This window comes from Lates calcarifer, linkage group LG19 (genome assembly GCF_001640805.2).
Source record: "Lates calcarifer isolate ASB-BC8 linkage group LG19, TLL_Latcal_v3, whole genome shotgun sequence".
In the NCBI taxonomy this organism is placed as follows: Eukaryota; Metazoa; Chordata; class Actinopteri; family Centropomidae; genus Lates; species Lates calcarifer.
The window spans coordinates 10,846,272-10,873,293 of NC_066851.1; the positions used below are offsets into that span (position 1 = coordinate 10,846,272).

Genomic DNA, 27,022 nt, shown 5'->3' on the forward strand with positions numbered 1-27,022 from the left:
AGATTTTGTCCAGTAATACTGCTGTAAATCCATATTCTTATATTTTATTTAATATTCCTATACTTTCATTCCATACACTCAAGTCAAAGTATTGCCCCATGACTTGTATAAATACATTGTACAAGTCCAATTATGAGTCAAAAGTAAGTGAGGCAACCCCGCTTGTAGAGAGAAGCACTCACATTCAATCCCTGTTGGCTTCTTGTTGTTATAAAAGAGGCGACAAATAGTTACTGGGCAGTGCGTTCCATACTGCAGTCATGGAGAATCTACAGAGAAGAGCAAATGACAGTTCAGACAAACATTTACATGCTGCCTATAGAATATTTGGACAAGGTATGATAGTGAAATTTACTGCAGTGTCTGACAAATTTCTTACTTTTTTGTGTGGCTATTGTCCTTTTCTTCATCTTTTACTTCTACTTGTGCAACTTGGATTCATTTATTGTTGTCATTATTAGAATGTTATTGAAGATACCTTTTGAATATAGCAAATGTGCAACCAGGCCTCAGTTATTGTACCTTTAAGGTCATATTTCTGTAGCTTGTTATGATGTAGAAATCACTATGTATGTAGTGGTACAATTAGCAGTTCAGACTGACCAGAATATTCAGATTATCTGAGCATTATACTGAGGAACCAAAGTATTGTTTGTGACAAGTCAAGAGTTGTTCAGATCTTATTTTTCAATTTATGGATATAAACAAAATTAAACTAATTACCATTTCAGTTTGTGCTATACTAAAGTCTAGATAACACTAGGAGATAAATAGGGAAATATTTTCTGTGATTTGTTGGAAGCTTTAACCTTATTGACTTACACATTTTCATGGACTGTAATCACAGGTGGATCCACTTGTCCTAACAACCGACTGATTATACTGTGTCTGGGACTGTTGAATGCTGTTTTGCTGATAGTTGCTGTTGTTATTGGGATTAACTGTGAGTATGACAATTGGCAAAAAGTTTCATTTCCCTCTTTTATATAATTTCACTTACACCAGCTAGCTGAATAGACACTTTTTCTTTGAGTCAAAAAAGAAGAAGCTGTTGTTTCAGTTGTTTCAAGACACGATCAGTACAGGACAAGATAATAATATGGAACATTTGTTCAAACTATTTTCATATGCGGTTATTTTCATATGTAGGTAGTCAAATGTCATTGGGTTTATCAGAGATTTTCGGGGACTATTTTTATTCTACTTTTTGTAATTTTCAGTGATTTACAAATGGTCTAATCTATTTTTTTTAGCTTGCAGTTCCTGTCCAGTTCCTGGAGAAGTCACACACAAAGTCAAACATGAAAAGATAAATTTACACATTTAACAAAACAGTTACAATTTACAGATTAACTGTCAGTTATAGTAAAAAGAGGTTTTTGGCTAAATCACTACACACACACAGTTTTAGGACAATTGTTTTTGTGAAATTGTGTTTTCACATCTTCAGGTGCCAAAGTCAAAGACGGTTCCCACCAGGTTTCTCACTCAGCTGCAACACAGCTCATCAATGAGCTGAACGATCTCCGTAGCAACCACAGTGATGTTATTGAGTCTGCAGAACAGGCCAAGAAGGCGTTAGAGAGGGAGGTCAAAAACCATGCAGAACTAAAGATGAAAATTGAGCAGCAGAGGACTATCAATGACGGTTATCAGAAGCAGATTGAGGCACTGCGAGCAGAGAAGACAAATCTGCAATCTAATATATCAGCTTTGGGTGAGACAGAGTTGTATCCAGTTTTTTACATTTATTTTATTTCATTTATTAAAATAGAAAATCACCTAAAATGACCAGAAATCTTTTGTCTCTTCCAGAGGGAAGCTGTGGCGGATGCCTCCCTGGATGGCCTCTTTTCAACTCAACCTGCTATTTCTTTTCTTACTCTGAATCTACTTCTGTCAAGAAGAACTGGCCAGACAGCAGAGCAGACTGTGTTAGACGTGGAGCTGACCTGGTTGTGATCGATAACCAGGAGGAGCAGGTGAGCTGTAAACAAACAATGAGGAGACAAAACATAAAGAATATTTGAATTTTAAAACTGTGGACTGCTTTGTTTGCTCATGCAGGTATTTGTGAGTGACAACATCAAAATTGGCTATAATGAATGGACCACCGGACACTGGATCGGTCTCACTGACATAGAGACAGAGGGGACATGGGTCTGGATTAATAATGTCACTGAGGTGGAGGAAAGGTGATGCATTATCATTGATTATTTTCACTTTGCTACAACAATTAGCGAAATAAGCAATGCCCTGTCATCACTTATTTGTCATGACCAAACAAAGTTAACTTTTGAATGATGATGTAACTTAGGTACTGGGCGGATGGAGAACCAAACAACCATGGACCCCGGGGAGAGAACTGCGCCATTACAGTTTACAGACACACCAATCCATGGAAGACCCGGTATGATGGAAAGTGCGACGAGCATCAGTTATACTGGATGTGTGAAATGCCATCAAGATAAACTCTGTGTATTCTTCTGGAGCACTGGCATGTGTTTGGAATTGAAAACATGAAATACCTTTAAGATGTGTGTTATGTTTCTGGGCATTTTTCATCTGAAAAACTGTATTATAGCATAGCATAGAAACTGGACTGCTAGTAGCTACTAGGCAGGAGATTGTTCTTGTTTTATATTAGCAAATAAATAATTTATGTGAGACTGACAATGTAAAATAATGAGCGGCTGAAACACTGACAAACACTGACAGCAGCCTCATGTGATACAGACACAAAACACTTGTGATTTTGGATTAATCTATAATGAATTGTAGTTTTAATCAAATTTACTACAAACCCCAACTCCAAAAAAGTTAGGACACTGTGTAAAATGTGAATAAAAACAGACAAACCGTGATTTGCAAATCCTTTTCAGCCTATATTCAGTTGGATACAGCAAAAAGAAAACATATTTAATGTTCAAACTGATGAAAATATTTTTTTGGAAATATACACACATTCTGAATTTGATGCCCACAAAACTTATCACATCATAACAAAAATAAAGCTTCACACTATCACGCTTTGACAAGTGTTATTGTTATAATGAGGTAACTGATATTGTTATAACAGTAAAGTTTCACATTGTAACATATTAACTGATATAATTATAACATGTAAAGTTTCATGTTAAAATTTGATAAGATTAAATGAGGAAACGGTGTATGGAGATATATAATTGAGGAAAATGTCTCATTTACACAGTTTGATGAAGTTCTACTTCATGCTCAGGTTGAGACATGGCAAGATTTTGCTGGTATTGAGGGAGGTGGATGACATTGTGATAAGTATGCATACACTAAGGAGGATTTTAAAATGCATGGTGTCGTGAAGACGGAAGAAACAGTCCCACCCTATGGAGGTAGAGTCATTTCTCATTGATCAGCTACACCACAACCCACTTGGAAGCACCTGAGATGGTGTAATGTGTATCCATGGTGCCTTCTGTGCCACTCAAGCTGATCAGTTAGAAATGACACTACCTCAAGAAGATCGGACTGATTCTTCCTTTTATACAGCCCCATCACGTCCACATTATTATAATGTAAATTGTCATATTTTAACATGAAACTTTCCATGTTATAACAATATCAGTTACCACATTATAACATTATAACAATATTAATATTATAGTTATAAAGTGATAAGTTTGCATCTCTTAATATAACAAGAAAATATTTTGTTTTAAAGTGAAAAATGTCTTGTTATAACAATAATTTTTTAAAATGTTATAACTTGATAGTGATCTGTTTTTCTTTTTCTGGTGTGGCAGCAATACACTTCCGTATATAGGGGCATATTTAGCACTGAATGTATTAGAGGAAACAGGGACACATGAGTCTGAAAATATGTCATGCTGCCTGTCATGCTCTTCACTTTCTTGAAAAAATGTGATTCAGAAGAAATAGTTTTAAAGGGCCACTTCACCCAAATTAGTATTTTTGAATTGTGCCATTTATGTGATAAGTCATGTGTGCAGGTATCTGAAACACATATTTACAAGTTACTGTATGACCTGTGAATGAATTGAAAAGTGGTTTTAAGAGCACACTTGACACAGCTTTATGATACATCATCTTCTGTTGGAAAGTTCAAGTTAATGACAAACACACATCATTGCACATTCTTGCCTTTTTGAGGAAGTGCAGGATACAAACACACACACCCACTCTCAGACACACAAAACCCTCTAGTCTTGAAACACATGACCCATGATTTTCTTAGAAAATATGTGTGATGCACTTGACATCAGTGACTGATAAACTATCATTTAGGGGTGGATTCACATCCAGACACGTTCATTCTCTTGGCAGATACAAAAGGAGGAGGTCAACAGATCAGGGGGCTGTACCTACAGCAATGGAGAATCCACAGAGGTGCACAGATAATGGGCAGAAAATATCATTTGGACATTTTTACTCTCGTTATGAAATATTTGGGCGAGGTAGGATTTTAAAAAACAGTGTCTGACACATTTCATGTGTCTCTCCAGGTTTCCTCACTGCATTCTTTTCTCTCAAAAGCAAATGAACCTGTGATTTTGCTTGATTTATTAGATGGATGTAACCGACGGGCTATTCTGTGCCTGGGACTGCTGAACGTTACTCTGCTGATAGTTGCTGTTGTTCTTGGCATTAAATGTGAGTATGACAGAAATTTCATTTCCCTCCTCTGTGGTCTTTCACTGTATATGACAAAGCTGAAGTGACTCTTAACAAATTAAGCCTAATGATGATTTTACATTTATATCAGGATGCTGTCTTTGTTCATGGCAACATAATTATGTGGTATATTTTGATTTTAGATCATATTGTATTGTCATGTTGTCCATTAGGTTTCATATGGGTTTCTGAAGAGGCCTATTTCAAAAATAAATAAATAAATAAATAAATAATCTGGGTAATGAAACACACATTATGGGAGGGCCCCAGTATGACATGATATACAAATGATATCTGAAGTTTGAAAACCATTTAAACAACATAATTGCTACATTTTCTTTACAACATTACAACATTTTTGCATGCTCCTGTGAAGATTCACTTCACACAGATCTGAAGCAGTTCTCATTGTCTTTGTGTTTTCACATCTTCAGGTGCCAAAGTCAAAGACGGTTCCCTCCAGGTTCCTCACTCAGCTGCAACACAGCTCATCAATGAGCTGAGCTATCTCCGTAGCAACCACAGTGATGTGATTGAGGCCGAAGAGGAGGCCACAAAGGCTTTAGAGAGGGCGCTCAAAAACCATGCACAGCTAAAGGTGAAAATTGAGCAGCAGAGGACCATCAATGACGGTTATCAGAAGCAGATTGAGGCACTGCGAGCAGAGAAGACAAATCTGCAATCTAATATATCAGCTTTGGGTGAGACAGAGTTGTATTATAGTTTATAAAAACAGGTTTATTTAATCTGTTACATTAAAAAAGTAGCTAGACCAGAAATCTTTTGTCTCTTCCAGAGGGAAGCTGTGGCAGATGCCTCCCTGGATGGACTCTTCACAACTCAACCTGCTATTTCTTTTCTTACTCTCGCACCTCTACTGTGAAAAAGAACTGGCCAGACAGCAGAGCAGACTGTGTTAGACGTGGAGCTGACCTGGTTGTGATCGATAACCCGGAGGAGCAGGTGAGCTGTAAACAAACAAGGAAGAGAGAGAATGTAAAGAATATGTTGACAAGAGAGAGTCTGCACACAGTATTGGCTTGAGTTAAATACTAATATCAGCATGCTAACGTACTCACAGTGACGCTGCCTAAATATATGTAAAGTAAATAAAAGTATAATGTTTACCATATTCACTGTCTTTGTTTAGCTTGTTAGTCTGTCATATTTGCCTATTTAGCACTTCACACTAAAAGTACAGCTGACACTGGTGGGAGTGTCATTGGTTTGCAGGTATTTGATCATAAACGTAAAGTATTAGACAAATTGTCCCACAGTTGTTGAAACATTTTACTTAAAATCACAAAGCTCAACCTGCTGGTGAGACTGCAGGGAAAATCAGGATTACCAAGATCATAAGGATTCATCCTGGGGACTATGAATGAAAAAAAAAAAAAATTCAATCCATCTAATAGTTGCTCAGATATTTCAGTCTGGACCAAAGTGGTGGACAAATACTGACAAATCAACACTGAGTCGCATGTCTGAAAATGAAGCTGAAATAAATATTGAAAAATTTGAATCTTGAAATTAAGCCTTTTGAAAACATCAACTCTTTTGTTTGCTTTCACAGAAATTTGTGAGTAACACCATCGAAAATAAAAAAACCTCTTCCAATTTTTGGCAAAACGGATTCTGGATCGGTGTCACTGACATAGTGGCAGAGGGAACGTGGGTCTGGATTAATAATGTCACTGAGGTGGAGCAAAGGTGACCATTGCAGAATCTTACCATTAATGTTGTATTCATTTTGAAATATTTTCACTTTGCCACATTAATTTGATGAAAATAAATAATGCCGCATCATCATGCCAAAACAAAATGGAGTGATTGAATGATTTTGATTTCTCTAAGGTACTGGATGGATGGAGAACCAAACAACCTAGGACAACATGGAGAGCACTGTGGGGTTGTAGTTTATAGCTCCACTAATCCCTGGAAAACCTGGTTTGATGCAAACTGCAACACAGATAAACAATCCTGGATGTGTGAAATGCCATCAAGTTAACTCTGTATACACTTCTACTGCTCAAACAGAAAACATGAGCATATGTTTGAAACTGTCTTGAATAAAAATACCTTTGAGATGTGTGATATGTTTGTGGGCTTTTTTTTTTTTTTTTACCTCAATCCTCCACCAGTCATGACCAAGTCCATGCTGCTGCCTGTAAATCAGCATGAGATGATACTTATTTCTGCTGTTACTTTTAACCAGAATATAGTTATATAAAAACAGAACACACACACACACACACACACCAAGTTTTCAAAATTACTAATGAATCATGAGTTCTATGGAAATTAATGCGATAGGCTCTACATACAGAATTTAATTACATTCTACAGCACTGTTACAAAGAAGGTCTTAAGGATTATTACTATGAAATATGTGAAAACTGTATTAGACTGTGTGATTATGTGATACTGCAGCACCAGGTTTACAAAGTGGTAATTTGATTAAACAGAAATTAATTTAGGAATGTGCATCAAAGTATCAACTGAAATGAGATAGATGTTGATAGCGGGACCCCCTACAAGACTGGGCCTCGAGATTGGGTAAGAAAATACAACCCACATTAAGGCCCTCATCATGTGTCTTTACTTTAGTAGAACATATTCCAATATTTCCATACAAAATTACAGTTAATCAAATTACCACAAGCCAACTAGCACACAGTGAACCTGGGACAGTTGCTCACTTTGCCTGTGATGGTAATCCAGCCTTGGTCACTGACCTGACTCAAGAAAAGATAAATGAAGAAACGGTTGTTAGGCCTCTACTTGGGTGTTTTCCTTGAATTATTTCATAATGGGAAGTATAGTTATATCCTGGTCCTAGATAATTTCACTTCTCTTTTCTTGCAAATCACAGTTTTGACTGAAATTGGATAACCATGACCTTATTGTTGATGAGCTTGGCACTGGCAGCAACTGTCTTGTGTGTGTCAACACAAAGCAATGCTTTGACAAGTCATCTCCCAGAACTCGCCCTAAACAATCAGAATGGAACGGAGAGAAAACTCACGTTGTAATTCAGATGGTGGATTTAACACACTGATTTGTCAAGAGGATTTGTACGACGACCCACCCTCTAACCAAAACAGGCGACAAGGTATAGTAAATTAGAATTTACACAGTGTGCTTTCCTGAGCAGGATTCTGTTTGATTCTTATAAAATATGTTGCAAACCACTAATAAGATTTTTTTTCATCATAATTAAAGCCCATATAATGAAGTATATATAAACTACTGGTGGGCACACAAATGTTTTTAGATTGTGTATCATTTTCATAGCATATTGGTACAGTTTGATAAAGTTTCTGGATTCGTGATATTGATTCATTATCTCTGTCTAGTGTCCATGTCCAATATGATACCTGGGAGACAGGGCAGGCTGGCTGTAGTGAGCCTGGCACTATTTGCTGCTGTTCTACTAATAGTTGATATCAGCCTGGGGGTTCACTGTAAGTCTAGTCTAGTCTAAGAATATTTTCTTGACTCAACAATTAATTGCTTTCATGTTATATCAGAAAATAGTGAAAAATATCCTGTTGTGTCTCCAACACTCACAGACAATAGACTCACAGATACCCACCTCACAATCGATGATACAGAACACATCGAAAATGAGTTGAACAAACTCCAAGAAACTTACAAGACTGCCATCAAAACCATGAAGGACGCCAAGAAACAGGTGGACAGCGAGATGAGTCGTCAGACACAAACCAACTGGGAGCTTGAACATCAGACAAAAAGAACAAGTGACTATGAAGCACAGATTAAGAAGATTACAGGGGACATTGCATCACTGAGATCCCACTTACCAATGATCCGTGAGACTTGTTTAACTATTATTGTACATCATATGAAAATATAAGGATACTTGTTTTTTCATAGTTTGATATGATTGTGTTATTTGCTATTATTTTCTCTGGTAACAGATGATGGCTGCAGACACTGTCCAGCAGGATGGCTTTTGATGAACTTAGTGTGTTATTACTTCCCCTTCTCGGATGGTGCTGGATACAAAACCTGGCAAAAAGCCAGAGAATTCTGCCAGATGCACGGTGGTGATCTTGCAGTCATAGACAACAAAGACAAAGAGGTTTGTTAGGTTTGTTATTTCTTCTTCTATGAAAAAATCTTTCTTTTAAATTCTGTTTACATTTCTTGTCTGTTAGAACGCAACTGTAAGGGTCCTGATAAATAATCATGACGCTTCAAAAAACATTAATGGCTTCTGGATTGGACTGAGAGATTTGCATGAGGAAGGGACTTGGAAATGGTTGGATGGAACAATACTGGTTGAAGGGTAAGGTTTGTGTGTTTGTGTTCTATTTATACAGTGAAGATTTCCAAGATTAAAATTTTTGTTCCTACTGGTTGATTGTATCCTCCTGCATGATTAATTGGAGCAAGGAGGGGTTGTATTTTACCTGCTGTATCTTAAACACAAGCAACAGCAAACATTTCTTTTGTTTGTTTTTCTTTTACTCTTACCATTTGGACAGCACTTTACTCTATTAAATTAATTAAATTTGGATGGAAAAAACATGCAAAATATGGACTGAGAGACAGCAAATAATATGTCTCTGTAGACTAAGCTATGGTTTGCTCCAGGTACTGGAACGATGGAGAACCAAATGATGTCAACGATGAGGACTGCGCAGCTGTGTATCCCAGAGAAAACTTCTTCAAGGCTTGGAATGATGTTGGATGTGGACAGACAATGAAATGGATTTGTGAGAAAGCACCAACCTCTGTGAATTAAAAGTGTTTACTGCATTTGCTTGCTAATTTAACCATTTACATAAACAGTTAACTCCACCTTATAGACTTCTGAGACATTGTGAAATTTTATGTAATGAAGAACATAATCTTGCACCTTGGTCATTTACATAAATGTTGTACTCATGTGCGTGTTAATAATATACAAGTATCTGTGAGCTCAGACTTAATAAACTGCTGTGTGTACTTTACTGGTTCAGCCCATTTTAATGGGACATCAAGTCTGCAGTTGCAAAGGTAAGTTAATATTTAAAGCAAATTATGTTAAAGTATATAAAAGACTTATTGTGGATGTCCAAATATTTTTAAATGAAGAAAACACTAGTTAAAACATAAAACTGTGTTTAAGTATGATGTATTAGAAAGTGGCATTGATGTACAGTGGAGATGGTTTGTCAGTATCTTTAGCTCTAGAAAGCACCCAATAAGCAACGCAGATCTACTTTGACAACCAGCTGCTCTTCCCCTGAAGCTACTTCTGCCAGTTAGCTTAGCTTAGCATAAAGACTGGAAAGTGGGGAAACAGACAGTCTGGCTGTATCCAACAGCAACAAAATCCATCTACCAGCATCTCTAAGGCTCATTAATTAACATGTTATTGTACCAAGCTAACTGTTCTTTACTGTTTCTAATCTTTGTGCTAAGCTAAGCTAACTAGCTGCTAGCTGGGACATTAACCGTATAGACACAACAGTGTTATCAGTCCTCTCATCTAATTGATAGCAAGAAAGCAAATAAGCTTAACAATGTCAAACTATTCCTGTAAGAGAGGTCAAGTTTCTCAAATAGCCAGCTGTAAAAAGTCAGCAAACCTGACAAGACAAACAGGCAAATCTGAGTTGTTCCTCTCTGTTATGAATTCTGAAGTTCATAAATGTGAATCAGCCTCTCAGAACTTTGAGTGGTGTAACAGGTCAACAGTGTCAGCAGTTCAAGTGTATTTTACATTTGAACACAAAACCGAGCTGTATTACAGTTCTACCAGCAGTACCACATTTAAAATATTATTTAAACTGAAGCTTAAGATGGTCACAAAGCTGTATGAGGGATATTTTACCTGCTATAATCCAGACTCACAAAGGCCAGGGTTCAAACACACACATGATTCCTCACTGGTATAAACAGGAGACAAACAGATCAATAGGTGCTACTTTCACTAGTGTAATGGAAGACTCACAATCAGAGTCAGAACATGTGGAGGAAATGTTGAAAGGACCTCTCAACATTTCAGCACAGATGGGCATTTGGCCTTTTCGGAAAAGAGACTCTACAGACAGAAAGGACAAATCTGAAGACAAATAAAACTGCTTTAGGTAAGGCAGACTTTCAACTCATCTTCATCTCAGCCACGGTGGAGGACAAAGAAAATTCAGGTGGCACCTCTGATAGGACATATAACGAACTGATTTGTCAGGGGGACTTAACTTAGTGTTAACACTGGAGCTAAGCAGTTTGATTCTTGAAATTCCCAAATGGCTGCCATCTTGGTCTATTCACATCCTGCTGTTGCAAGGATTTCCTAAGAATCATGAGAAATAAATCATACCTGACTAAACTAAACAAGAAGTGACCTTAAAGAATCATGTCTTATAAACTGAGTAAATTAGAAATGATTTTGTTTACCTGATCAGAAAATGACACAGCTTTTCATATTACCTACACTCTCTGTAAATATTTAACAAATGAACTTGATTTTCTGTTTGTAATGGTACTCACCTACACACGGGGCAATGTCCTGACAAATAATCTCTCTGGGACAATCACGTCAGACTGCTCTCATTTCAGCCACAATGGAGGACAAAGAAAATTCAGGTGGCGCTTTTGATAGGACATATAACAAACTGATTTGTCAAGAGGACTTCAGCACAGATGAGCACTTTCTCTACTCAAACAAAGAGCAGCAGCAAGGTACAGTGAATGTGAAAGTGAATTAATGACTGGGTACATCAACATGAATATGTTTAACATCTTCATTGGTGCGTATTCTACAGCCCTGGAAACACATTACTGTGCTCATTTCTGTGTGATTCTTAATATGTATCCTCCTGCAAGTTATGAAGTGCATGCTTTGTATATTTCAATCATTGATTATCTTCAATAACTAACATAAGCTGTCTTAGCAGACTGTTATCAACACCTCCACTAAATTATTTTAGTTATTCCTTCACCTTTATCACCTGTCTGTATATTGATCCAGCACTTGTCTGTGTAGTGTCCATGTCCATGGTGAGAGCTGAATCCAGTCTGAATCATTATAGAGTTCTTGCAGTGAGCCTGGCAGTGCTCGCTGTCGTTCTTCTAGCTGTTGACATTGGCCTGGGAGTCTATTGTAAGTCACTGTTAACCCATGAAGCATTAAGCTTTCAATGTTCTAAAAATATTGTGGTGATCATTAGTTATGAGGTGATATTACATCCTCAATTTATAACATTTACACTAAGATTTGACAGGTTAAAAGTTCATCTTGAAAATTGATACAATACTAAATGTGGTTTATGTTAAAGCTGCTATGAGTAATATCTTTAACAATGACTGTGTGTAATGTAAAATATGTTGCTCAGCCTATGTAGCATGTCTTTTAACTGAAGTCTGATGATGGTTAAATGTCTTTACGTACTTGTTATAAATGTCTGTGTGCGCCAACAATGTTATTTTATAAATGTTTTTCAGTTGTGATCATTTTTGACTTTTTAATATATATTGTTAGCAGGTAGGTACAGGTGTACATGTGCTGAAAAGCTGTTTAAAAATATGTTTAAAATGCTTTGGAAAAACTTCAGCTGACTACTCAACTCCAGTAAAACTATGTCTTCATCACTTAACAGATGGCAAACTATCAATAACGGACATCAACAGTGAGTTGGCCAAACTGCAGGCTACTTACAATACTGCAGTCCAACGCAGGGATGAAGCCAAGAGGCAGTTGGCAGGAGAAATGATTGAGCACCAACGTACTAAGTGGGAGCTTGAATATCAGACCAAAAGATGCAAAGACTTCGAAAAGCAGAATGACAAAATGCAAATGGAAATTGCAACGTTGAGATCCCACTTACCAATGATTAGTGAGAGCCGTTTTTCAAATTTGTGGTTTGTTGTAATCAAAATACTAAATATATGATTATTGTAACATGAACAACACATCACGTTTTCCATTTTCAGAGGAGGGCTGCAGACACTGTCTCCCTGGATGGACTTTCATGAACTCAGCATGTTACTTCCTCACTTTCTCTGAGGCTTTTTCAAGGAGATCATGGTCTGAAGCCAGAAGGTTTTGTGAGAGTAAAGGAAGCGACTTGGCAGTGGTAGACAGCCTGGACAAACATGTAAGACTCAACATTTAATCAGTGCATTGATATTTCTGGACATAACCTGCATTTCCATGTTTGAAGTTCTCCTTTATAACACTTCATATTTTATTTTTGAGCAGTAAAACAGGTCTGTGTTGCATGAGACATGACAAAATAAATTAATATGTGTGTGTGTGTGTTTGTGTGTGTGTGTGTATATTTCTGGTGCTGTCAGCTGGCATTAAGTAACTTGATAAATAGTTATCATGACTCCTCGAAAGCCATATCTCAGAGTGGCTTCTGGATTGGGCTGAGAGATACAGATGAGGAAGGGACTTGGAGATGGCTGGATGGAAGAAGACTGACTGAAGGGTAACAAACATGTACACACACTACAAAAATTGACTTACACATTGTCATTGTAGGACTTGTCAGTGTTGCAAATAGTTGTGATAGCACATTTACACACTCATCATCTGTTTGTGATATGACTCTTAAAAATAAGTAATGAATAATTTCTTTAAATCTTAAGTGTCAGTGCAGAAATTATGGTTCAACAAAATAACCCATCATTTGTTTCAGGTACTGGAATGATGGTGAGCCCAACAACCAGGATAATGAGGACTGTGCAGCTATATATCCCAGAAGCAACCCCTTCAAGGCCTGGAATGATGCTCCATGCAATTATAACCTGAAATGGATTTGCGAAATGGTACCAAAGTCAACACCTTAGAGTAGTTTTTAAAAACTTTTAAAAAAGGTTTAAAGTGTTTTAAAAACATTTATTTTTAGTTTGATATTTTCAATGAAGAATTACATCCATATTAGAGACTTTTACACATCCTCTGAATTGTTCTTTTATTGTCATGTCAATTTTTGTTGAGACTACCAAAAGCTTGATGTGTGGTATAAATCATTAAGAGCAGTGTTTGGAGCGTCATTTAGCAGTGAGATGTTGTTGTTGTTGTTCAGATGTCGCTGGAGCTATGTCATTTGGTTCTGGCAATTCCCAAATGGCCACCATCTTGGCCTTTTCACATCCTGAATTCAAATGTGAAAATGTACCACAGATACACCACTGTCTCTACTAGGGAAACACATTCTGTTTAACTAAGTTATACATATACCTAATAAACTGGTAATTAAGTATATATGTACAAAACTAATGCTCTTGTCGATTCCCATGATTGACCAACCTGCCAACCTTTTAGCCTTCTAGTATCTATTCCATTGTGAATAATTGTGAAGAATAAAAACGTATAATGTATATGTAAGTGAAATAGAAAAGTGTTATTGACTTGACAATAATATATTAAGTCATGTGTGGAAATACTATACAAATATGCAAATAAAGGTCTATTTTGTTTGCTGAGACATGCAGTCTTTATGTTGCTGCAAACTATCAGGCATGCTTACTCACTGTTCCCAGGATTAATCTACCAGGAGCACTAGTGATGGTCTGAGCAGAGCTTGAAAAACAAATACAGAAAATATCTAGTGAAAGATTTTCAGGACCTTTAAAGAGTATTTGATCTATTTATACAATTAATGTATCAAGTCCTGAGCTGACTGATGAGTTAATCCTGGTGATTTATGTATGTTGAATGAAATAAATCATACCTGAATAAATGAAAGAAAAAGTGACAAGAATCATGTCTTATAAACTGTGTAAATTAGAAATGATTTTGTTTAAGTGATTAGAAAATGACTTCCTGTAAATATTTAACAAATGAACTGATTTTCTGTTTGTAATGGTACTCACCTACACACGGGGCAATGTCCTGACAAATAATCTCTCTGGGAAAGACTGCTCAGACTGCTCAGACTGCTCTCATCTCAGCCACAATGGAGGACAAAGAAAATTCAGGTGGCACTTTTGATGGCGCAACTAACAAATTGATTTGTCAAGAGGACTTCAGCACAGATGAGCACTTGCTCTACTCAAATCAAGAAAAGCAGCAAGGTACAGTGAAAAAGTGAATTAATGACTGGGTACATCAACATGAATATGTTTAACATCTTCATTGGTGCGTATTCTACAGCCCTGGAAACACATTACTGTGCTCATTTCTGTGTGATTCTTAATATGTATCCTCCTGCAAGTTATGAAGTGCATGCTTTGTATATTTCAATCATTGATTATCTTCAATAACTAACATAAGCTGTCTTAGCAGACTGTTATCAACACCTCCACTAAATTATTTTAGTTATTCCTTCACCTTTATCACCTGTCTGTATATTGATCCAGCACTTGTCTGTGTAGTGTCCATGTCCATGGTGAGAGCTGAATCCAGTCTGAATCATTATAGAGTTCTTGCAGTGAGCCTGGCAGTGCTCGCTGTCGTTCTTCTAGCTGTTGACATTGGCCTGGGAGTCTATTGTAAGTCACTGTTAACCCATGAAGCATTAAGCTTTCAATGTTCTAAAAATATTGTGGTGATCATTCGTTATGAGGTGATATTACATCCTCAATTTATAACATTTACACTAAGATTTGACAGGTTAAAAGTTGATCTTCAAGTAACTAAAGTCAAAAGAAGAGGCGCAGCTATTGAACATTCATATAACATTTAACCCTCACAGAATTATCACCTGACTCTGTAGCTCCCTTCAGCCTCAGGAGTTGATGGAGACCAAAACATAGCTAAGTGGAGAATTAATATGCCACTTAAATCCATTAAGTAAATACACAGCTGAATGCTAATGTTGCTCTGTGTCTGCCATATCAGCGCTTATCAACTGATAAATTCTACTTAGTTACAGCTTATTTTAAGCAAGAAATTACAAAATATACCACTGAAATGTTCATAAAGATGTAAAACTATTTTATATGTGTTGGTGGGAACAGTCTGTAATTTGGTGTCAGCAGTCTGAAACAAGGGACTTCACACATCTCTTTTACAGCTCAGCAGCACCATGCTGTGAGCTAATGCTGTATGACACCTTGGCAGGATTATATACACAGGGTTTTTTTTAAATACTGTAAATTACATTTTTTGTAGTTGTACATGAAAACTGAATCCTTGACTGGCATCAAGAGTAAAAAAAGATCAGAGGGAAGAGGGATGATTTACAAAACTGTTATAAATGTTTGTGTGCACCAATAATGTTATTATATAAAGGTTTTTCAGTTAAGGGTTTTTTTTTTTTGCTACTACTCCTGTGATCACTTTTGACTTGTTAATTTATACTGTACAGGTGTACATGGGTTTAAAAAGAGGGTAAACAGATGTTTATAATGCTTCAGCAGACTACTCAACTGCAGTAAAACTATGTCTTCATCACTTACAGACAGCAAACTCACAATAACAGACATCAACAGTGAGCTGGCCAAACTGCAGGCTACTTATAACACTACAACCCAAAGCAAGGAAGAGGTCAGGAAGCAGATGGCAAGAAAAATCAGTGAGCGCCAACGCACCAAGTATGAGATTGAACATCAGATTAGAAGAAGCAAAGACTATGAAGAACTGACTAACAAAATTCAAAAGCAAATTGCAGTGTTGAATTACCACATACCAATGATGGGTAAGAACTATTTTTTAACTTGTTGTTTGTGCAATCAAAGTATTAAAGTCAGAATTATTGTAACACAAATAACACATCACGTTTCCATTTTTAGAGGAGGGCTGCAGACAAGGCTGTTTACCCGGATGGACTTTCATGAACTCAGCATGTTACTTCTTTGCTCTCTCTCAAGAAATTTCACTCAGATCATGGAGTAGAGCCAGATGGTTCTGTCAGAGGCTAGGAGGCGATTTGGCAAAGATAGACACCCGAGAGAAGCATGTAAGACTCATCATTTAGTCAGTGCATTGATATTGCTGGTCATAACCTGCATTTCCATGTTTGAAGTTCTCTTTTATAACACTTTATATTTTAGTATGTAGTAATTCTGTGTTACATGGGACACTACAAAGTAAGTTAATATATGTTTGTGTGTCTGTGTGTCTGTGTGTGTGCATGCGCATTTCCGGTGCTGTCAGCTGGCAGTAAGTGAAATGATAAATACTTACTATGACCCCTCACTGTTTTCGGAAGAAGAAGATACTGGCTTCTGGATTGGACTATCAGATCAAAAAGAGGAAGGGAACTGGAAGTGGCCGGATGAAACAGAGCTGACTGAGGGGTAACATACTACTAACATACAACATACTACAAAAATGGACTTACATACTGTCATTGTGGGACTTGTCAAATGGTTGTGATAACACATTTACATGCTCATCATCCATTTGTAACAGGCCTCTTCAAAATGAACAAGTAATTAATCCTTTCCTTAAATCTTAAACTTCAGAGCAGACATTATGGCTCAACACAGTAAATTCTCTCAGGTACTGGAAAAATGGAGCACCCATCAACTACGGTTTTGAGGATTGTGTAGCTACGTATCACGGCAAGCCCTACATGGCCTGGGATGATATTGCATGCCATCATGACCTGAGATGGATTTGTGAAATGGCACCAAGGTCTGTGAGTTAAACTAACTTCTAAAAACCTTTATAAAAAAGTGAACATTTAGTTCTAGTTTCATTGTTTGATGAATTAACTCCACCTTAAAAACCTTTACACATTTTCTGAATTGTTCTCTTTATTGACAATATTTATACTGTAATAAATAAAATCTTTACTCTAACTATGTACACATGTATTACTACTAGTATACAGATCTATACACTAATTTACCAGTTTATCAGGAAAATACACATCTTCACGTAAATTGTATATCCCTGCAAATCATGTGATACTTAATGTGTGGTATATATCATGCAGAGCCTGCAGATGTCACGGACATTAATCATTACATAAATTACATGTCATGGTCTCGGCCATGGCTGTGGGTTTTTTCTCCATTTCCTTGTATTTCCTGTGTGTCTGTGTTTGTGTTCTGTGTGTCTGTGGGTATGGTGCACCACAGCCACTCCAGAGAACTTCATCAGCTCAGCTGCTCCGTGTTACTGAACCGGCCCTGCAATTTTTAAACCCTGGACTTTGTTCGTTCCATTATTCAGTGGGTATTTACACTTCTGCTAAACTGTGCTTTTTATTTTGCTTTGGATTTCTTATGTCACTGGCTTTTTCTCTGAACTAATCCTGTTTCTCCTGTGCTTCAGGTCTCCTCTTATCTGCCTGCCTGTCTCTCCAGCCACACTCTATACACCAGTCGGTCTTCACCCCAGCCATGCCTGCTGCCTAATCCACCACCCTTTTCATCACCACCTTCCCCTTTAAGATTTTTGTAATAAACCTTGGACCCTGGAGTCTGTTCTGCATTTGGGTTACCTTTTATCATTGGTTGTTACACTGTAAAAACCACTTAGTGTTAACTTAATCACTGAAGCTTGGAAGTCTGGTTCCCAAATTTCCAAATGGCTGTCATCGTCATGTGAAGAAATCACATGAAAAGCAGAGCACTAGCAGTGACCAGGGATTCTGTGGGTATAAACAGCTTGTGGATCAAATGTACCCACATATTGTAACAAAGCCAATCATGTCCAAATTCAAATCTGAAAAATGCACCACAGTCTCTAATGGTAGACACACTGTTAAACTATGTTATACATATACCTAATAAACTGGCAATGTAGTGTATTTACTCATTTGTTAATTTCCTCATCATTCATTGCTCTTCTTAATCATGCTGGTCGCTCACAGCACAGCAAAGTGTTGCCGAAGCTGTTTGAGAAGCTGTTGAGTGTCAACGTGCTCAGGAAATGCGTCCTCTGACTTTTGGGCTGCAGTGTAGCTGCTCTGAAGGTCTCCAATCTGGACACAGACAGAGATATCACTTGAGCAAATTTTATCATATTGTTTCTTATCTTTTTAACCACTGCACAGTGTAGATGTTGAGATGGATAAGTAGTGACAAATTACCTTTTCAGAAAGAATAGAAAGATTGAAGTGTGGCTCATACATGTGAGGGGCCAGTGATGCAGCAGTCTGTAGGAAGGCTTTAGACTGGATCAAAAATAGGACAGTCATTACATTGGCAACAGCACGATGTTGAATTCAAATGTAACTGAAAAGAATTCTTAGCTAATTTCCACCCATAATATTTTGATTGTATGGGTAGGGTGTAAAAACCTGACATAAAATGTCTCACTGCAATTTGTGTCTGCAGAGTTCACCTCCACCACCTCTATGTCAGATGACACATTTTACGTCACTTGACAGACAGGAGAGATCTGGCCTGAAATTAATTGCTTGGAAAACAGCCAGTGCATCGTTGGCAGTTTAAGTTCAGCTCAACGACCACAGCTGTTTTTCATTTATTGGAGAATGTACATACTTTATGGTTTGATGCACTATTGCAATCAGACTTCTAGGGCAGCTAAAAAAATGTACCATAGGTATTTTTGTGTAGTTTCCCAAAAAAGTGTTAGAATTTGTCCTGCTGCTGATGCCTGGCACCTAGCTGCATGTGACACTAGGTGCAAGGAGTAAGCATACAATCTGTGCTGCTAAAGTCTCATACATACTGTATATCTCATAATATCTTGATATTAATGCTAAAATGTTTTTAACACCCAGCTCATGGGAAAAATGTTAAAACAATCAATAGAGTACTGGCTGTATTTGAGAAATATCTTTTGGTAACACAGACTACATTAAGGTTGATAATAATGTTTAATGACTCTAATAATGGGCCATGTCCAGTCATATTAGAGCATCTAAAAGAACAGCAATATGATCTCATACCTCATATTCTAACAAAGGAATAAAAGCTGGTTATGACTCAAAGATATGATTTTACCTGTTCAATGCGACCTTTGCGCAGCTCCAGCACAGCCAAGTTGTTGTAGGCCTCAGCATGGTCATTATTAAAAGCCAAAGCTAGTTTGAAACACTGATAGGCCAGTGTCAAGTCCCCAATGCCCTGGAAACAGAACACATGCACTTTGTACCAGCTTTTATTTGTATGTAGTACGTTTATGAGCTCTGTTTGATAAATCAGAAAGTGGTTTATTTTAGTTACAGGTTTGAGGTACAGATTATTAAATCATAAGACATTATAGGATACATTTGGGTAGAGTAAACTCACCACAGCAACATGTCCTATGTTGTACCAGACATCAGCCTGCTCTTCATCATTGTCCACCAGGACCAGAGCCCTCTCAAATGAGGACAGAGTCATGTCATACTGCTGGGCGTAGAAGCAGCACAGGCCCAGGTTGCTGTACAGCTGGCAGTTATACACCCCCATTTGGAGCAGCCGTCTAACAACGGGAGAAGCATATTGAATCACAGATGGGATATAGCTCCTCATTACCTAAACTGTAACAATGCATTGCATAAATTATACATAAATGTTTGTCTGACCTGTAGAACCGCAGGGCTATCTCTGGCTGATCAGTATAGAAGTGATTGCTGCCTATACAGGCTATAGCCTCCACGTGAGTGTTGTCCTGCTTCAGGACATCTTTGTAGTACTCTGTGGCTGATGAAATGTTGTTCATCTCCTGTGACAATATCACAATGCAGAGAGTAAATATGGCTTCCTACTTCTTTTGGCACTTGTATCCTGAAAGTAGAGTAAGAGGAGTCTCTAGTGATGACCATGGTGACATACTGTACCTCATGAATGCGAGCGATCCCTGTTAAAAGTGTGACCTCCCCAGGGAAGTGGTCCAGGCCTTGCTTGAAAAGGTTCAGTGCTGTAATTGGCTGATCAAGGCGCTGATAAACCTGAGGGAAAACACACACAAGGTTTATCATTTCAGATATTAGCAAACCTTTGGCTCAGAAATAAGTAATGAGGAGTGCAACAAGCTAGTAACATGACATATTGATGTCATTTCTCCATCTTTACCTTTGCCAGGTAGAGATATGTATCCACCACCTCTTGGTGGTTGAGAGCTGATCGAAACTGTTTTTCCGCCTCTCGATATAAACCAAGCCTGCAAAGATCAGAAATTAAGCAGATTAAAAAAAAATAATACAACATTTTGAAATGTCAGAAATACTGAGTTCAAATAATTTTTCTTGCCTGTAGTAACATTTTCCCAGCTGAACTTTCCACCACCAGTCTTTGAACTGAGCATGTTCAGTAGCTTGAGCAGCCAAATCTAGAGCCTGGTGAAGAAATGGTAAGCTTTTGTTGCATGACTGAACAGTGAGCCAGTTCTCTGTATACTGTAAATGTATGCACCACTTACATTTTTCACATCGTTTTCATGATGGAAAATGTACTCAAACAGTGTCTGAGGAGGGAAATGATGGTTATTTGACATGTGAGAAAAAGCAATGATCTTGATTAATTTTTGCAAGTCACAGTCTCAGTCTTACCCTGGATAAATTGGGCTTTTGGGAATACTTGGCCAGATTTAGTCTTGACAAATTAATAAATGGTCCATCTGGATTGGTTAGCATTGAAGCCTGGAGACACAGTGAAACAACATTCCATGCTAAATAATACAGATTTTCTTCAGTCAGTAAAATGTATAACACCATTAATAATAAAAACATGTAATTAATATGAAAGTGCAATTGAATAATGTTATTTAACCTGACAATGATAGGGGAAAATGCTGTACAAATTCACCAATAAATGTTTATTTTGTTTGCTGGGACATGCAGTCAGTACTCACTGTTCCCAAACGGATGAATCTACCAGAAGCACTAGTGACGGGCCGAGCAGTGCTTGCAGTGCGGGGAGTTTTGATGGCCTGCTCCATTGTCCCAGGACGCCCTGACTGTGTGCTGGGTCTCACAAATCCTGTGATAGGACGCCCTGATTGTGTCATAGGCCTAGAATTGAGAAAAGAAAACTCAGATCAGCCAGCTCATAGATTCTTGAAAAAGTCATCAACAGTAAAAATTTCAAGGCAAGATTTCAAGTATTATCTGGTGGCAGACAGTACCTGACAGCTGGTGTGGGCCCTCCACCTTGACTTGTTCCAGGAAGCCTCAGCGATGTTCCAGGGCCTGTAAGAAAGTCAAAGTTAACCAGTGGGTATTACTTTTCTCAACTTAAAAGCACAGAGGAGAGTTAACACTTACGCGCAACTTGAGCTATTGAGCTCTCATCCAGCATCATCTCAGCAATCCCCTCCTGGTCAACCTCAACTTCATCTATGTATACCATCTCTGTCAGAGCACGGGTTTTCAAACTCCATGCAGCCTTAAAAACAAAACCAAAAAAAGAAACACAAATACACACACACACACACACACACACACACAGACAGACACACACAGAACGTTCAATCGGGAAAAGAACCTCAGATGTCACATCTTCCAACCACAGGGTGAACATGTTACAGTCAGAACCTATGTTTAACTATCCACATGACAAAGGATGAAAGAATATGACGGCGACAGTCTGCAGTCAAGGTTACCTCTGAGATAAACAAGGAGGGGTCCTTAAGACAGCATCAAGTGAGTCAGTGAGAAAAGAGGAAAGTTGAGGAGAGATATGAATAAAAGCGGGGAAAAGGCAAAATGAAAATGAGATACGGTGCAGAAGAAATCAAAGGTAAAATGTGAAATGCAACGTAATGTCAATAAACATAAATAATGAGCCCAAGAAGTACCAGTAAAATCAACGTTATCTGACTTGAATTATGATTAACTACAAAGACTAATTGGGATTATGTACCAGTTGCTACAAGTTCCCTGTGAGGAAGTTAGCAGGCTTTCCTTAATGGATAATCGCTAGCATGCTAGGCTAACTCGGTTAACTGCACCACAGTACCTGGTCGTATGGATTTTCTTGTAATATTTTTGTACAAATATCTGAACACTGTTGAAGTTTCCGTCTCCTGAAATAGCTCCACGCCAGAAACAAAGGGTCCATCGTCACCTCCATTGCTTTGGTCGGAGAGAAAATAAGTACAGAAATGGGTTAGCAGCAAGTTGTTTAGCAAAGCTGGGACGATAAGTGAAGCTTCCTCTGTCGCTCGGCAACAGCAGAGGAGGCGGTCTTTCATGACGTATTTTCCTGTATGAAAATTAAGATAAAACTAGTCTATGGATAATACACAAAAAGTAGGACAGACAGTGAAAGTTTTTAACATTTTTATGATCTGCTTATTTATTTATATATTTTAAGAATATTCTATTAATTGTATAAAAGTAAGTACATAAAGGTAACAATGAAAACAAAATACATAACTTATATTTATCATCAGGCCTAATAATAATACAGTCTTAACGCGTCTAGGTATGGGCTAAATTCAATCTAACAGATATTTATTATTAGGAATATTTTTTTTATCTCTGTGAGTCAAATTCACTGAATTAAGACAGTTGTTAATGAGTTAATGTTAAATCAATCAAATGAAGTCATATCCAGCTTGAAGCATAGCCTGTATGGTTTTGAATAATCCTTGTATAACAGTTTTAGTCATGACGAAGCTGTCTTCTCCTACTTTTTTCCTCCTTTTCTCAGTTAAAGGATCTGATTGGATGACAGGCTGATCCGTCATCTTTGTGGGCGGTGCAAGCGGAATAACAGTACAGCTCCATCTTTGTAGGATTTGACAGGAGCTTTGACCTGGAGCCGAGGAGGACCGAAAGCTCGGGGTTAAACAAGTATAAGTAGATTCTCACAATGAATACAACACCTGTTTCCTAACCTGTTTCCTACACAGAGACAGAGGACTTTCGTCGTAACAGACAGCAAGACTAATAATTCACACGACCCTCAAAAATGCCTAATTTCAGCGCTCTCCCTGGACTGGTGGAAATCCAGCGGAACTAATGGGACACACGGGCTTAAAATAAATCCTTTTTGGTGAATGACACTGTATCAGAAAGCCTACGTGTTAGCGACAGATAGACACACGGAAGTGCGGACATGGCTGACAGAACTGCTCCCAACTGCCACCTGAGACTGGAGTGGGTGTACGGATACCGGGGACATCAGTGCCGCAACAACCTGTACTACACCGCCGCCAAGGAAATAGTCTATTTTGTCGCCGGTGTGGGAGTTGTGTACAACACCCGGGAGCACAAGCAGAAATTTTACTTGGGACATAACGATGACATTATCAGGTAGTGTAATCATACACACATACATACATAACAGTTTGTTTCAGGACCTCGGACAGCACCAGACTCATAGCAGCAGAAAATGAACTGATCCTGTAGTGTTGTCATTGTAGGTGCTGGTGTCACCTTGTGTAGTGTAATATGATATATATTTTTTTTTAGCTCCACAGGGAGTTAAAGGGAGGCACACACCTACACAGCAGCATATCCCCATAGTTTGTAATGGGGTTTAGTGTCTTGCTCAAGGACACTCCAGCAGAGCAGATGCGTTGAACCAGCTCTTTAGAATGAAGCTCTCTCTCCCTTACCACTGAAGATTACTCTGCTGCCACTCCTCATGTCATCTTTTCTAGTTCCAGGGCTGTTAGATTTTTATATTAGGGTTAATCATTACATGTCAGGCCTGTATTAATCATTAAATCTATAAATTAGATAAAAATGACTCTCAGAATTTTCCACAGCTCAAGGTGATGCCTTAAAATAGATGTTTTTTGTCCAGCCAACAGACCGACAGTCCAAAACTCAAAGACACTTAATTTGTAACTATACCCCACTGAACTGAAAAGCAGAAAATTCAGTCATTTAACAATGTGGCAATAGAAAATACTGGCCATTTTTGCTTAATATATGACTTGATGGTAAATCGTTTAACAAAATAGTTGATCATTCATTTTCTGTAGATTGTCTAATCAATTAATCATCTTTTTTGCCTGTAGTAGCTGGTATCAGCAGATTTTTAAAGCAGATTTGAAAAAAATGCACTTGAACATAGCTGTCCTTGAAAGAATCCTTCTGCCTTCTGTAGGTTGTGGTAACTCATCTCATGCATGTTCAGGCAAACCTGTACTGTGATTTAAAAAAAAAAAAAAAAAAACACACACACACACACAGACACACAGCAGCAAAGTAACCAGTGTTACATCACACATGTAATGATCCTGCCTCTCAAACTGTTTCTCAGCATGCCACACAACAGCGACCTGTGTCCAACGCTCCAGCGCTTGTGTTGACATGTGTGTGTGTGGGTTGGCCTGGAGATGACTAGCATTATATTCTGTGTCGGGAGTCAGCTGGGCTCCTGCTCTATTATTAATCGGACAATAGGGATACTAACCCTCCGTTGCCCTGTGGGTGAAGTGCCTGACACTTAGCTGGAGGAGTCACTGACTGAACCGTAGTTTGATATTTGATGCAAAAATGCAACATGCATTTGTAAAACTAATTAATATACAAAAGTAATGAACTGGTAAACAATCAAACTCACTATCTGTACAACAGTGGACAGTATTTCAGGTCTATTGGTGCCAGGTTGTTTAAAATACATAAAAAGCTTTTCTGATATGAACATGGGGAATAGTTCTTTTAAACTCAGAACTTAAAGGAGTGCTCTTATAAACATTCCCATAGACTTAAGACTGCTATGGCATAACCAGGAGCAGTCCTCAGCAGATCCAGTGCTGAATAACTGTTGGACTGCTCTCACGTTGCACTAACTCATGTGGAATAGATGCAGCCCCCTCAGATAGCACTGCGCTTCAAATCCCTCTCTCTTTTTGTTTTCCTCTCTTAATTTTGGTCTATTTTAGTTGCTGCTGTGTCTTGTTTGCGAGCTACATGGTGTTTTACTTCATGAGTTATTTGCTGACCTTGTTTCTTGCTCTTGGTTTCATGTCTCCCCTGCAGCCTCTTTCAGCTGGTCTCCCAGTTTGACAGTGGAGGAGCTAATAGGCAGGTTTTCACATGAATGAAACGCTGGTCTGTCCATGACAGCATACAAGATAGTCCAGCCTCTCTTAGCTGGTCTGTGCTATGTTGTAAATGGACATGACACTGGGCAATAACAGAATAGACTGAGGAGAATGTTAATAATCTCTAATTAAAACCCAGTTCACTCTGAGGCATGTTAGTGAAGTGAGCAGACTATTGTAGAAACAGTTATTTTTTGCGATTCTTCCCTCACATCTGTTATTGCTCCACGCTGCATTTATTCCAGTCTGAAACTCAAAGAACCTGAGGCTACTGCTAACAAACCTGCAGGAGTTTGTCCACACTTCAAAGCTTAATCTCTCCTTTTTGCAGTCATGCTGACTCACAGGACATGTACATGCACATACAAAACACAGATATGCACTGAAAATAACATACATTTTTTATATTTCAGCATCAGAATCTGAAAATTTCAGCCATTAGATCCTTTATTTTGTGCTGATCTTCTAAACCTTGGCTGATTCATGTCCTTTGTTATGATAGTGAATGAGCGTTAATGAGAGGGTGTTATGGACACAGGAATAAAAGGCTGTCTCGTACTACAATATCTTGTTAACTTTATGATGGAGCACAGCCAGAGTTATGGATTATAGATGCTCGGTCCGAGGCCATGGTCATGTTTCAGTGAGCTTTGAAAGATGCAGCAAATACATTTCTATTCACATTGTTGAAGAATTTTCGTACTGCTCCAAATAAATTATTTTTTTCACCTTAAAATCAGCAGGAAGTATCATGCAATAAATGTGCCAGGTTTGCAGGCGAGAGTCTCGCAGCTGTGCTCTGTGAACTGTATGAACTGATGGCGTGAACTAAATCTGCATATTAATGTGCAAGCTAAAGTCAAAAGTACAAAACAACCATGCTGTGTACTTTGTACTTTAATATGTAGAATATTTGAGCTTCTAACAATGTTACTTTTGCACAAATTGAAGCCTCATATGTGAAACAAATGGCTCTGGTGTATAAGGTGTGTGTGTGGGTATGTGCTTCCAGGCTGTATTACTCTTGACAAAGGCCATGAGAGGTAATAGATATGATTTACATTTTCCTATATCCATCTTCCTTTGTTTTGGTCTGTGGTCTGTGGTCATCCATTTCCTCAAACACTGGCTTCTGCTCTCTCTCCCTCTGACTATGGACTCAGTAGATTATCAGTCACTTCTCTATTAAATCATTTATAATTGCAATAAGCTGATTTTGTTCTTTTTATTCAAACCATGAGCTCATAACTTTTTTATCACCATAATCACAGGGAAAGAGCAGAAACACCTCCAATAAAAGAAGATGTAATGAAAGGATTGTAGAAAAAGTCATTCATACTAGTAACCTTTGCTGTCAGTGACAGTAGGGTCAACTTTTTTTTTTTTTTTTGCATCTTACCTTCACACACATTTCCAGGTACTCTGTGCAGAGCGTCAGTGAGACGCTGAGGTCTTAGGTCTCCATCATCACTGCGAGTGGCTGCCAGGACACTCTGTGAAAGGCAGCTTGGTCTCTAAAGAGCAGATCTGTCTTCACCA

The 27,022-nt window shown here is 38.1% G+C and overlaps 5 protein-coding genes across 10 annotated transcripts in view; 4 read left to right on the top strand and 1 right to left on the bottom strand.

The window, feature by feature from the left end:
- Window positions 1-188: 188 nt before the first annotated feature.
- Window positions 189-14,117, top strand: LOC108892423 (uncharacterized). The gene is made up of 13 exons (XM_051078347.1): window positions 189-336; window positions 848-943; window positions 1,451-1,717; window positions 1,816-1,982; window positions 2,068-2,195; window positions 2,318-2,466; window positions 5,103-5,325; window positions 7,671-7,780; window positions 8,025-8,132; window positions 8,241-8,501; window positions 8,610-8,773; window positions 8,850-8,980; window positions 13,326-14,117. Exons 1-13 carry the CDS (start codon window positions 261-263, stop codon window positions 13,474-13,476), a joined length of 2,031 nt encoding a protein of 676 aa, XP_050934304.1. The 5' UTR covers window positions 189-260; the 3' UTR covers window positions 13,477-14,117.
- LOC108892502 (CD209 antigen-like protein B) lies at window positions 4,220-6,762 on the top strand. Its single transcript, XM_018690084.2, has 6 exons — window positions 4,220-4,451; window positions 4,564-4,647; window positions 5,103-5,369; window positions 5,465-5,631; window positions 6,242-6,378; window positions 6,523-6,762. Exons 1-6 carry the CDS (start codon window positions 4,244-4,246, stop codon window positions 6,674-6,676), a joined length of 1,017 nt encoding a protein of 338 aa, XP_018545600.1. The 5' UTR covers window positions 4,220-4,243; the 3' UTR covers window positions 6,677-6,762.
- Window positions 14,118-14,523: 406 nt separating the features above from the next.
- Window positions 14,524-18,335, top strand: LOC108892505 (CD209 antigen). The gene is made up of 8 exons (XM_051078052.1): window positions 14,524-14,706; window positions 15,007-15,123; window positions 16,035-16,271; window positions 16,366-16,532; window positions 16,730-16,872; window positions 17,078-17,216; window positions 17,662-17,754; window positions 17,858-18,335. Exons 1-8 carry the CDS (start codon window positions 14,589-14,591, stop codon window positions 17,984-17,986), a joined length of 1,143 nt encoding a protein of 380 aa, XP_050934009.1. The 5' UTR covers window positions 14,524-14,588; the 3' UTR covers window positions 17,987-18,335.
- A 34-nt stretch (window positions 18,336-18,369) lies between these two features.
- On the bottom strand, window positions 18,370-22,642 carry ttc8 (tetratricopeptide repeat domain 8). 2 transcript variants are annotated; one of them, XM_018690081.2, is made up of 15 exons: window positions 22,438-22,642; window positions 22,082-22,105; window positions 21,744-21,864; window positions 21,605-21,668; window positions 21,332-21,491; window positions 21,030-21,119; window positions 20,900-20,944; window positions 20,731-20,816; window positions 20,554-20,641; window positions 20,319-20,429; window positions 20,064-20,203; window positions 19,786-19,960; window positions 19,498-19,620; window positions 18,618-18,701; window positions 18,370-18,509 (listed from the first exon to the last, which is right to left on the bottom strand). In XM_018690081.2, exons 1-15 carry the CDS (start codon window positions 22,549-22,551, stop codon window positions 18,393-18,395), a joined length of 1,542 nt encoding a protein of 513 aa, XP_018545597.1. In that variant the 5' UTR covers window positions 22,552-22,642; the 3' UTR covers window positions 18,370-18,392. The 2 variants fall into 2 exon arrangements, with proteins under 2 accessions (XP_018545597.1, XP_018545598.1); XM_018690082.2 differs by lacking the exon at window positions 22,082-22,105.
- Window positions 22,643-23,220: 578 nt separating this feature from the next.
- eml5 (EMAP like 5) overlaps window positions 23,221-27,022 on the top strand; it is a 36,620-nt gene continuing 32,818 nt past the window's right edge. For all 5 annotated transcript variants that reach the window (XR_007815146.1, XR_007815147.1, XM_018690080.2 and 2 more), the window contains exon 1: window positions 23,221-23,738. Coding sequence is in view for 3 of the 5 variants with exons in the window: in XM_018690080.2 (XP_018545596.1) it covers window positions 23,542-23,738 (197 nt within the window). In the remaining 2 variants the exon portion in view is untranslated. The remainder of the gene's footprint in view (window positions 23,739-27,022) is intronic.